The sequence below is a fragment of the Phyllopteryx taeniolatus genome, chromosome 11 (genome assembly GCF_024500385.1).
Source record: "Phyllopteryx taeniolatus isolate TA_2022b chromosome 11, UOR_Ptae_1.2, whole genome shotgun sequence".
NCBI lineage: Eukaryota > Metazoa > Chordata > Actinopteri > Syngnathiformes > Syngnathidae > Phyllopteryx > Phyllopteryx taeniolatus.
In genome coordinates, this window is record NC_084512.1 from 16,579,315 (window position 1) to 16,592,814 (window position 13,500).

At 40.6% G+C, this 13,500-nt stretch overlaps 1 protein-coding gene across 3 annotated transcripts in view; it reads left to right on the top strand.

The window, feature by feature from the left end:
- The window catches only part of LOC133486277 (Kv channel-interacting protein 2-like), a 131,732-nt gene that overhangs the window by 48,147 nt on the left and 70,085 nt on the right, over positions 1–13,500 (top strand). Inside the window, exon 1 of one of the 3 annotated variants that reach the window (XM_061791185.1) lies at positions 11,389–11,616. The exons of the other annotated variants lie outside the window; for them this stretch is intronic. Within the exon in view, the coding sequence (XP_061647169.1) occupies positions 11,529–11,616 (88 nt within the window). The 5' untranslated portion in view covers positions 11,389–11,528. Of the gene's footprint in view, positions 1–11,388; positions 11,617–13,500 lie in introns of those variants that run through there. 3 annotated transcript variants of the gene reach the window in all.

A 13,500-nucleotide genomic window follows, 5' to 3' on the forward strand; every position in this document is an offset into this window, starting at 1 on the left:
AAGAGGCAGTTTACCTTTGGAAGAGTTTTTAAATAATGGTTAACTTAAAATCAGTTGTTATGCGGTACATGACAAAATGCAGGCGGTGCGGTGACCGACTGGTTAGCGCATCTGCCTCAAAGTTCTGAGGACCGGTGTTCAAATCCCGGCCTCGCCTGTGTGGAGTTCGCATGTTCTCCCCGTGCCTGCGTGGGTTTTCTTCGGGTACTCCGGTTTCCTCCCACATTCCAAAAACATCCGTGGTGGGTTGATCTAACTCTAAATTGCCTGTAGGTGTGTGTATGAGTGTGAATGGTTGTTTGTTTCTATGTGCCCTGTGATTGGCTGGCGACCGGTTATGGAGTATGCCTGCGGCAGGAGTGTACACACTGAACGTGTATTCACTTCTACATCCAAAAGCAAGTAGTACCTATCAGATACACCAGTTAACTACCTTGGTCACCATTCTCCAAGCCGGCTCTTTTTTCATACGGTCCTTGTATTGGTAGCAGTAGTTATCAAAAAGTTCCGAGGGCCCACAGATTGCCATCATGATTTTATCTGCCATTGTTTCATGGTGTTTTGAATGATGCAGCATATTCTCCACTGATTGACTGTCGTGACGCAGCGTCACACAAATTTGACTTGAGTGGGCAGGTACTTGAATAACAAATCTGCGTTACAATGACGCCAAATTCAGATCCAGTGGTTTGCCTTTCAAAGGCTATTGAGTACAATCGACAAACTGCAAGACAAAGTTAAACCATGTCACAGACTCATTTTGACCGAAAAATTGGACCTTTATGATACTTACGAAACATGATTGTAGCTAAGACTAAAAGGTTGGTTATGTCTTTATCTGTGTCAGTTGTTTAGTGTGAAACAGACATTATGTTGCGGTTTGAAAGCACGTAGACCTCACTCTTTGGCTGCCTTAGCGTTGCATTGTCAGTGTGTGTGTTTAACTGAGTGGTTAGTGGCAAAGCCAGTGACCCCAAAAGTAGCAGATGATTTTGCTAGTGTGAGTTCGATCCCTGGTGAGGACCCCGGCTGGAGTGACACTGTTTGTAAGGGTAGAAAAGCCTTTCATAATTTCATTGTCATCTAGTAATTTGGTTAAAAAGATAATGAAATGACATTTCTTGTTAATTATGTTTATATGCTCAAATGCTTGTCAGTAACTGATCTAAATAATAATAATAATAATAATAATATAATATCCATCCATCCATTTTCTGTACCACTTATAATAATAATAAAAACTCCACCAGCCATCACAGTTTCTTATTATGTTCCTTCTTGACATCATTGGTTTGTTCTCGTCTATGGCCCATTAATTTTTAATGTTCATGTTCGTTTTCTTCAAAGACTCATCTAAGTTCATCGGCTGTACAATATTTGCCCTCAAGGCTGTTTGCGTGCCTAAAAGTTATCCTAGTGTGTGTCAGCAGATGGTGCCAGTGTCCTGTGTAACTGCTTGTATCTGCAGGTACAGTATGCAACAACCCACCCAACCAGTGTATTAGTGCAGTATTGCACTAATATTCAATCCACCAGATCCATCTGTCTTCATCTCATTTCTCCCCTGCTCAGTATTGACATTAGGTGGACAAATATGGTATTTTCATAGTAAATATGTATATCTTGACATTAATTAAAATTATGTATGTTATAGCCTGGTTTGGAAAGGCAGTGGCCTTGTACAGGGGTACAACTGCAGATGGTGGGGTAGGGCATTTGTTAATGAGGAGGCCTTTATTTGTAGAACCACTTTTTTTTTTTTGTAATGAGAGTCAACAATATTACCTGTGAAACTGCAGTTTAAACTATTTCAAATATTTTGGATAAGCAGCAAGAATAGAAGCAGCCTCAATTGGCTCACACATTTATTTACCGAGTGTGAACTGTGGGCATGTTTGATCGAACACAAAGGTGATATACTCGCAGGAATTCAGCCATGACTTATTTTTTTGTATGAATGGCAACAGGTGAACAAACAGTTCATCGTTCTGCCTGTCATTATATGTCACTGGCATAAATGAACAAAGATATAGATGTAACTAATAAATAAGAAGACAAATTAAATTCAATTGGATAATTTTCCGCGTCACCCGTGATGATCTCTCACGACACACTAGTGCACCACGGGCTCCTTGGTTGGGCATCGCTGCACTCGACCTCAACTTCAGTACACACAATATTAGATCACCTTTAATACTATGCAGGGAACCTATTTACAACATGATTGCAACAAGAATGCTTGCTTAAATTTATCAAAGCGACTGTGTTAGCGTCAGGGTTTCGGTAGGTGCTGTACTCAAATAATCGAATCAATCACATGCTCTGAAAATAATTTGTCCTTTTAATCAAATAAAAATAGCAGACTGCCACGAAGGGCTGAAGTCAGGGATACCTGCACTTCAATAATTTCCCATTCCTCTCCTGCTGGAATGAATAGACACAGACTCTACTTGTGGTTCTCTATGCTTGATCCTCCTTTGTTGTGTGGTGTGTTGTGCACACACGCAACTACACTGAGCAAGTGCTACCATCTTACAGGGGATCCACACCGCACAACACATCATGCTAAATAAGGTATAAACTAAGAAAATAGAGGAACCTTATTAGTGCCCCAAGTTACGAGCCATCGCTTGATTAAATTATAATTGTTTTTGTTTTTTTTTTGCTTTGTGTTGCAAGCCAAATTAGGAATTCCACTGCTCAAGAGATGTGAGGAAAAGAATGGAGCATTAAGGTACTGTAATGCCCTAGGATGCTCTTGGTCTCCTTGGAAGGCGACCTTTCAGACATTTATTTGAACCGGTTGCACGCACAGACAGACGTTTGTTGAATGGGAAAAACCGTCAAACACAGAAATGCAAAATGAAAACACTGGCAAGGTGCTACTATTGCCCACAAGTTGCCCAAATGCTCATATTCAGACAAACCTAATCCGGCTCCTGATTTCTCTCACTGGGCCACACCCCTTAAAGGCCCACATCAACACGCGGATATTACAGTATGTACAGTAATTAGACTTTATCCAACAAGCAGGTTTCTTTAGGTTGTTTTTTATATATAATGCTTTACTATATTTGTATACAATATAGTGCTTTTTGTCTTTATTAAAACATAAGAAAAATTTGGGGGGGCTGGAACATATGAATGGCACTGCCATTCGTTTTGATTGGGAACATTGATTTGATATGAGTAAAGTGAGTTACAGGTTTGTTCACAGGATGAATTACTGTAGTAAAGTGAAGGTACAACTGTATATAACAAAGATGTAACTCTTCATTTAAGAAGTTTTTAAAAATAGCATAGTCAATAGTAATTAATGTGATTTTTCAACTAACGACTCAGCATGACTTTTTGTAGAAAGACTTACTAAATTCCCACATGAACAAGCTCCTGTGTTTAAATACCAGCCTTACTCCCGAGCCATGTAAACCGGCCTGTCATGTTTCTGCCAAAATATCACCACCATACTTTTGCCTAATTAAAGCCAACCTCCTTTGCTGCGCTCTTCTCACTTTTGGGCATACCTGTCACCCTAATACCATAATGACACATTTCCAGGTCAGGAAAATGTCGAAGTGACATAGTAGCAGAAGTACTGCGCGAGGAAGCCGCATGGCAAGCCCCATAGAGTCGATAATATTGTCAAATTCATGTCACATCTCAGCTTAAATAGTTGAAATAACACTATTCGCTGTACGGCAGCTTTAAAAGACACTGGCAAATATTCAAGATGGAGTCGTGCACTAAACTGAACTTGTTAGATTAATGGCTACATTGCACATCCCTGAAAAGTGTTTCCACCTGTCTCTCTGCTCTTCACTCCTTCCACACTCACACTGTGTTGCTCCCGTCCTCCTCCCTTTCGTTACGCGCTCTTGCTAAATAGACTGTCGAGTGGGTATCAGCAGCTGCCGCTTGGCCTTAAAAAACATATCCGTGTGTGACCTTGCAACACACTTTTTGTGTTACATCTGCCCTCTCAACGTGCGTTGGGCCCTCATTAACCTCTTTTACAAAGAGAAACCACAAAAAAGAGGCACGTCTGAGCCGCAATGGAACATCTGGGATTCAGTGGCCTTTATTTTTTTTTGACACAGAACCCAGTTAAGGCGAGATATTGCCGCAAATTTGTGTACTGACTGCACCATGACATCCTCCAGTTCGATCAATAGTTGTTGACTGCCGATCAAGTACACTACTTGGACCACTACTTGATCATGTCGGCATATGATATGCAAGTCTATGATGTTATCCTGCTCAAAACAAAGAGTACAGAAAATTCAGAGAAATTGCATCCAATCCCTAAAAATGACAATTTCTCGTGTATAATACGCATTCCACCCTCCCCCATCCCCCAAAACATTCTCAAAAGTCAATAGTGCGCATTATACATAGGTATAGGGGGAAATGAAAACAACTTCCACATTTTATAAATGTATGCCGCCATGTAGAGGTTATGAAAAAGCTGTACACTTTCATTCTAATAAGCCACCGCCACCTAGAGGTTATGAAAAAGGTGTAGCCTACACTTTCGTTCCAATATGACAGGTGTACATACGACTGCATATCCAGGTATGTACAATTGTGCTCATAAGTTTACATACCCAGGGAGAATTTGTGAAATAATGCTTTTTTTTTTTTTTTTTTTTTAAATAGGACTAATTACTGCACAACAACCATCATTTTTTTTTTATGGTTATGTTTTGTTGAATGATAATGCTTTTCTGAAATGCTAGACAGTTTAATTTGAATCCCATTAAAATAAAATTAAATGTATTTTGCCTGGTCCATGTTTTCTTCAAAGAATTATACACATCTTACAAATTCTGCCTGGTTAACCAAACATAGGAGCACAACTGTGTGTTTTTTCATTTATTAAATAAAAGTAGGGCAGTGAATTTCAAAATAAGAGCAAGTAAATTAGAAAGAATTACGTGTTCAAATAAAGTGCTTAACTTCAGAATAATGAAGATGATGATTATTGTTGCCAAACTTTTCATAGGTGTTGGGTATTAAAAAACATTGATACAGTATTGGGAAAAAAAATCATAGGTGCACAAATTATTACGAATACAAAAATGTAAAATCAGTAACACATACTTTTGGACATTAGAAATTGTCAAGCAATTTTTAAGCTGCATGAAAGACCCAACAAAATGTACTGAAATGTAAAAAGTACTATTAGGACAGTGCTGTGTCTGGGAATCACAACACAGCACAGCACGCTAAATCCGTTAATTTCATCGTTTAAAATCAGTTAAGAAAATGGATGGATGGATGGATTATTTTAGACAACAAACTGGTTCAGAATGAAACAACAGCGCGTCAGGTGGTTGCTGCCAAGTTGTGCACTCCGTTTTGTATCAGTTTTTTCTGAGACAGGATTAATCAACAATCAATTGCACACAGTTGATCAATCCTTAACAAGCAGTGAATGGATTTTTATACACTTCCCAAGTTGAAGCACTGAAAAGCAGGCAGGGAGCAGGGAAGGTGGCACACGCTTATCTCTCCTGTTGACAAAAGGAGTCCAAGATGCTGTCATGATGTTTCCACATTGATGTCTGAGGTCTCCAAAGTCTCGGTCCTAATGATGGGGTCCAGTCCAGCGAGAGCTCACACGTCTCAACTGCACAATCATGTCAACAGTGCAGTGATTCTTACCCCATTTCCACCACTTTTATGGCTCCCGACAGACAATAATTAGAAAGAGACTATTTTTACTCCCTTCACGGTGGGCCATTTGACGTTTAATTTAATTCTCAGCTAACAGGGCTAAACAAAAAAAAAATTGAGCTGTTAGGTGGTAATTAATTATATCCCATAGGGTGAGGGATTGATTGGATTTATAGTTATTTAGTGTGCTGCAGACAGGTTGCTATTTTATTCTGAAGTGGTTCACATTTTGTTTAATGGCGGTAGTGCATGTTACAAATAAAAGAAAACGAAAGTAGTAGGATTAAAATGCGTTGGTTTCTACCATCACTCATCTGAGCTTGTAATAATGTAGGATACTGTATACATGTAAATAATATGATGGTCAATGGATTTTATTACAATACATTCTTCATTACTGTACTTTTTTCAGGTATCTGTACTTGAGTATTTGTTTTTCTGGTGACTTTTTACTTCTTACTTTGTAACATACGGTATATCTGTACTTTCTACTCATTAGATTTTAAAATTGAGCTTGTTCTTTTTAAAACCCAAGGTTAGTGACGACACTGCGTAAAAGACTGTGTGATACAACAGCTGACATATTCCAGCGTTTTTATTTTTTGTATTTTTTTTTTTGTAAATAGAGCTTAATTCCTATAAAACCGGTATCTTCAAATGGCGGGCATCGTCACGCGGCCATTTTTTCTCACGTACGCCGCTCTAACAGACTTTCTATATTCAGTATTATGATTGTTCTTGTGACCATAATGAGCCAATCAAATAGTTTGTTTCCCGGAAGATTTGCGGAATTGAAGAAACAGGACGCTGTATTGTACGGTGGTCGATGGGCAAATACGCTGCAAGAGGGCATATGCTGCATAGCAAGAATGACGCAAGATGAAAAAACAAACAAGCACATAAAACAAGTGCAGAAGAAAAACGCTTCAAGATAAAAAAAAATTCTGGAATCACAGAAAACAACAGCAAAAAAAATGCTGCAATATAAAAATGCTGCAATCACAGAAAACAACTGCAAGAGAGAAATGCTGCAAGTTCACACCACACAACAAAAGTCAGCCAGGCCACTAGGGGGCGTGACCTCCCGGACAGACCATCTATTTCAAACACATTTATTTCAGTGGGCAAATAAATGTTTTGAAACAAATCTAGTTTATTTTTCATTTTTAAGTGATTATATGTAACTTTATTTCAATAATACAAATAAATGCTTGTATTTTTATGTAAACCTACCTGTTTTATTGTTTTGTTCAGAGAAAGAAGGAAATCAGAAATCTCCTTGTATGAATTTTCATATTGATTTCGAAAATATTCACTTTTTTTTTTTTTTTTAACTTAAGTACATGTGTGTACTTTTACTTAAAGGAGTGGCTTCAGTACTTTTACCAGAGTAGTTTTTTTGCACAAGTATCAGTACTTTTACTTAAGTACTGAATACCACTACTTTTGACACCCCTGTACAGTACTAAAAAAACAAGTGGAAGTTGCTCACTTGAATACATTGTCACCTATACGTTGCATTTATACTTTGCCCCGTTACCTTTAAGGTGCCATTTAGTTTGATATATCTTCATCTCATAGCGAATCTCAGTTCTTCTTCTGTTGGTTACCAAAGCTGTCGTGTATCCTGTTTGGTTTGCTAGATTGGCTCAAAGGAGGAAGCCTTCAAAACTTGTCACATAAGTGCCTGACATCCTCCACTTCCTCCAATATGTCAGTGCTGTGCTTTAGTGTAATCCACCTTTTTTTTTTTTACCGCTTGTTTAAGTGTGAGATTTAAGATCCAAGCAGCTCATTTCTTTTGCATTCTTTCCTTCGCTGCTCCAGAGAGAGAAATGTTATAATCATAGCACAGTGGACTTTCAGTTAACACATCTGCTTCACAGTCGAAAAGTTTACACACGTGGTTATCATCATATTTTGTTCTCTCTCATTAGTGGTACCCTCGTGTGGTGATATCTCAAAAACTAGAAAATAAATAAATAAAATAGCGATGTCCCGATCACATTTGTGAGTGGACATTTTCAGGGGCACTTTTTTGCTGCTCCTAGGGCACTTTTTCCATCCATATGGGGACAATTAGGGTAAAAAAAGAGCATGTGCTCCCCAGGTCCCCTGGTTCCGCCACCTCTGAGCCTGGTTCTGCGCCTGCCTCCACTAGCAACAAGACTCTCAATGGACTGCAATTTTAATTTTATTTTTTTTCATTTTTCAGGCGGCGGGCATCTACTTAAGAGTCCGACCATTTTTATTTTTTTTCCATCTGTCCTCCCTGTGCTGTTTGTTTGTTTGTTTTTGTTCGCTGCCAAGGCAACCAAGCACAACGGTAAAACCTGACTTCTCGTGCCCCGTTGTGCGTATCGCTACCGTGGTGGTCCCCTTCTTCTCTACAGTGTGGTTCACCGGGATGTTGAAAGTGAGCGGCACCTTGTCCATGTTGGTGATGTGGTTGGGCTGGATGTGTTTCTCGGCAATCTTTTTACTGCAGTAGGAGTGGAAGATGGCCAGCTTTTCCTTGTAATCCGCCGGAAGTTGCTGCGACACGGTAGTCCTTGCCCGGATGGATAGATGGCGCCATTTCATAAAACGAAAGCACCAAGACGAACCTCCTTGAAAATGTTCGATTTTCATTTCTTCTGCAAGCGTTATTGGCCTCAGTCGAATGGTGACTGTAGAGACGCTTCTTGCGGCTGTTCTTTGCTGATTAATCCATTGGAAAACCAACTCGAGCCACCTCGCCTTGTTTCCGTGGAAACTCAGCTCCGTCTTCTTGACTTGGCAAAGCTCATTTTCCTGCTTCCTCCACTTGCAAACCATGGATTTCTTGATCTTGAATTCTCTCGCGACTGTTCGATTCCCATGTTCCTCCGCGTAACTGACAGCTTGCAGTTTCAACTGTGCTTCGTAAGCGTGTCTCTTCATAGGTGCCATTTTCGGGGGTCCTTAGCCAAACCGATGTTGTTTTGCACAATGCACACACCGGCGCGATATACCTACTGGGGGTGTGCCTTTAGCGTCCTCCTTCACGCGCACCCTTCCCCCTTTATGTCCGCATGCTGTACTTAGTCACGTCCGCCTTTCCTCTATGTAAACAGCGTGTCGGCAGGAAATGCTCCTAGTCAGTCAAGAGGGAGCGCTCATTGAAGTCACACAACATTTGCAGATTTTGGAACTCTGTGCACACATGTGCATTGTAAGGCGCCCCGTCCATTTTGGAGAAAATTTAAGACTTTTAAGTGCGCCTTATGGTCGTGAAAATACGGTAGTTGCTGTACAACTATTTATTCATTAGCAATTACAATTATTTATTCACACTGCAGGGCATGATGCCCAATTTGGATTATTTTGTTCAAAGCAATCTTTGTACGAAGGCATTCACATTACAAAAACAAATGTATACTGTGGACGGAATTCGTTTGTGACGTCACACGCATGCGCACAACTTTGAGGTGCCATGTTTACAGAAGTAAATTTGGCCCGTCATGATGCATTTGTGGCAATTTCAAGGATTTTGTGCAACCAGAGCCAACATTTTCTTATATTTATCAGTGTTGTATTCTGTTTTGTTTGCTTGTTTCCTGTGTGGAATTTTCGGTTGTGTTGCAGTCCCTGGGTGCAGGTTGCTGGGCGGAGTCTCTCACGATGCAGCTGCTGGTGATTTGTCTTCAGCAGTGTATTTAAGGCATGGGAGACGCAGGAGGAAAACGCCAAGAAATAGCCAGCTTTGTTACATTCTCACGCGTTCCCACGTTCATTCCGTCCTGCCAGTAGGTCTTTTCGTCTGCTGTTTTTCTACTACTACTGTGTTTTTCTGTTATTGTTTCTCTTCCTTGTGTAGGTTAGAGTTTGTTCTCCTAGCTTCCTTTAGTCTTTTCCTCCTGTGGCTCTCCGTCCACCGTCCTTATTTAAGTACCGGTCCGCTAGATGGTTTTCACGTTGCCCTTCTGTCACATCACTTTCTGTTTATAGTCATCATTTCACCTCAGCGTGCTCCCTTTGTTAAATAAAGTCTGTAAACATGCATCTTCTGTTGTTTTGCTTTGGGGTCCAAATATATTGTTTGACGCAGCCGTGACAATCAGTTGTAAAGCATCTTCTTTCACCACTGACTGCTTTCTGCTCCTTCCTCAGCCGTTTGCTTTTGTTGGGTCTGTTTTGTCAAACAATTGTGACATTTGTTGCCTTTGGATGATGGATAGTGAGCGTCCATATTGTACTCTCATCGGATACATGTCCGATTTATATCCACATATGAAAAAGGCCTAGGTCGGATATGAACATTTTTTTATTATACTGTTCACATTGACCTGAAAAAAAAAAGTGATACGTCACTTAGGCACAAAAAAAAAAAAAAAATCTAAATTGACCTGCAGTGTGAACATAGCCTTAGTTGTAGCCCGTAGGTGTGAATGTGAGTGCGAATGGTTGTTTGTTTCTATGTGCCCTGCAATTGGCTGGGTGTACCCCGCCTCTCACCCGAAGATAGCTGGGATAGGCTCCAGCACGCCCGCCACCCAAGTGAGGATAAGCGGTAAAGAAAATGAATGGATGGATGGAAAAAAAGATGTTTTTCAACCGATCAGCTGAAAATTATATGATCGGCAGAAGTTCCGATCACGCGATTGGATCAGAACAACCCCAGTAAAAAAAAAAATGTAAAAGCCAAAGAAAAAGCAAAACAGACTTGAGCTGGTGTGTGTGTGTGTGTGTGTGTCTGTCACTGAGTCAAGTACTCATGGTGACTTTTAAACGTGTTACAGGTCACGTTGCTTGGAGAAAGCGAACGTTTCAGCGTTAAGACGAAACATCTGCCTGCCTTTTGAGTGATTTCCTCTCTGACCTGCAGGGGAAGGCGTGTGCGCGTTTCTGTAAGTGTGTGTCTGCCACACAAAAAATCCACATAGTTGTGAGGTTGCTGTGGCAACAGTATCACTTTTTAATAAACCACTGCAAATTGTGCACTATAAAGGTGAAGTGGCAGCAGTTTAATGGGCTCATGCAGCTCGTAGATGAGGAAATAGTACATCATGTGTCTAAAGGGTGGGCAAGGTGACCGACTCTGCAAGGGTCCACTTGAATAAGAGAAAAGAGACAGAATGATAAGGACGCAAATTGAGGCTTTGCATAATTACCTTTCGTGCCCAATCCCTCGAGGTTTAACATCTCCTCGCTCATCCTACGGGGACACGCCGTAATCTGATCAATCCCTCGATCCATACTCATCTCCAGCTCCTGTGTGTCCCTTCACCTCTTCCTTTTATGTCCTCCTCTTCCTCCTCGCTGTGCTAACGAGACAGACAGAGACGTAAGGTGAGTGTGTGACGTTAATTAATGGCTTTGTTTGGTTTCCTGACACTTTTCACAACCTCCATCTGGCTTGCACGCACAAACGCGCACACACACTTGCTCCTGCGGGCTGTCATCCTTATATGAGCAGTGAGTGGAGCGGGAGGAATAAAAAACATCAACAAGAAGCAGAGGAAAAAACCCCAGCTGCCACTCAAGCCATCCTGCTCATAGTACACGCACATACACGCACACGCACACTCGACAATATGTGCAAGGCCATAATTTTCCGCCCCTCTCAGCCAATGAGAGTACGCATCTGCTCACAATGTGAGGGGGAGGAGCAACGGACGCTGCGAGTGATTGACAGCCAGCACCCTACAGGTGGAGGGGAGGATGGAGAGAGAGGAGGAGGAGAAGAAGAAAGGCACTGGCAATGAGACTTTCATAGAAACACACAGACACACAGAGTGAGTTCCTCCCCTGCTACCTTGGGCTCCTGCTCTCCCAGGCACACGAGCCAGCCCGAGTGCTGCTAACATCAGCTCCAGAAAAGCTGCATCAAGATGAGCCAGTGCAGGAAACGCTGCAAGAGGCAGCTCACCAAGGTGGCTCGATACCTCTACCGCTTCCTCATGGGAACGCTCACCCAAGGTAGGGCAGCCCGAAAAAAGATTCACACCCGGCCAAAAGGCTTCGCGGCTGCACTCTGCGTCTGTGAAGCTGGAGGAGTTGGAGTCTGTTTAGTGTCTTGGCTGTGTTTGTGAGCTTTATAGCGCTGGTCCTTTTGGTCCACAGTGACAGTTCAGCTTTTTTTTGTGAGCGTATGTGTGAGTGTAGCACAGCTACTCAAACAAGCACCAGAGTGTGTGTGACACTAGAGTGTAGAGGTATTTGAGCATATGCAGTACCTTTTACTTTTACTGCTTGTCTTTATAGTGGGTGTACTTGGTTTTATTACTGTTTTGATTTAATTACCCTCACATGATCTAGCTAAATTATTATATATTCAATTTATCATAATTTATACTTTTATCAAACCTGTCTGTCTGAACTGTATTGTACTTACTTTTGGTAATAGAATTCATTCAAACTCATATCCCCCTTATCCACCCTCTAATTAAAATGAATTCATTTAAATCACATTTATCCCTGTTCAACCTACCATTTTAATTATTTTATTTCTATGTACTTTACTTGTATAAAAGTTGTATTTTATGTTACGGTTTTAATTTATATTGTGTACTACTACCCTCTATAGTAGTCAAAAATCTATCTCAGACTATCTTTTTTACTCTCTCTCTCATCATCAAAGGAAAAGGTGATGTAAGTTTGAAGTCACGATTCTAATTTATTTAAATAATGTCATTTGATTAAAAATCAAAATTTTATTTAAATCACTTAAACCCTCTTTCTACACACTATTTAAATTCGAAAATTGTCCCCTGACCTCTATAATTTCCCTTCCTTTGCAGTCAAAGTGATTACTCCGTGGAAGCATGTGGCATTCCACCTCATTATTAAATTATACACACACACACACACACACACACACACATTCATCGTCATTTAACCAGCTCCCAAGGAGAGATACCTTGCGCACATCATTTTATAATAGTAATCTCAACTCAGGGATTACTTTTATGAAGTTTCTTGACATGATGATAGGCGGTTGCATGCACACGCTGGCCAATTTCACCAGAGACAAACTTCAGCCTGCCCGCGTCTTTTCAGCGACATCAAGCAGAAGCTCACTTGGCCTCTGGGGAGCCTCAACTCAAAAGTTGAACTCCTGCACGTGATTGCGCAAGGTGGAGAAGAAAAGCAGTGGTTAGACGACCTTGTCAGGAGAAGCCGGCGTGAATGCTAATTTGAAACAAACATCACACATCTCCACCTCTCCTTATCTACTTTTGACGTCTGTAGAGCTTTGTGCTTGTGTGGGAAGCCGTGCACATGCTCGTTTTAATATTAGTGGGGTAGCGTTAACCCACGGTTCGGTCAGTACCTTGTTTTTTGGGGCCATGGTTCGGTAGATTTTCGGTATGTACGATATCTCATGCATAAAGAGAACAACTTTTTTTCTCCTTCAAAATGATCTCAATTTCGTATACAGCCTCACATCCCTTGAGTATTTGTATACACGTGACAATAGAGAATAGTAGTAGTAAAATATATATAACAAAATAAAACAATACAAAAATACTAACTAACTAACTAGTGTGCTGTCAAAAGAAGTATAACAAGACATTCAACTATGGGAAATCGAACTACATCCATGTCACATGACACAACTCAACAATGGTTTGGTAACACGTTCAAAACATTCCGACGGTTATTCTCCCACCCCAATATGAAAAATATATAAAACTAACAATGTTTCATTTAATTGAAAGCATTGACATACATTTTTCAATTTCAAATTACTCATCCCTACTTTGGATTGATTTGGGGTGGTCACTTAAAAATTTATTTATTCATTCAAATAACTGACTAAATGACGATTGCCCTTTTTCCTAAATCGATAGATCTTCATAA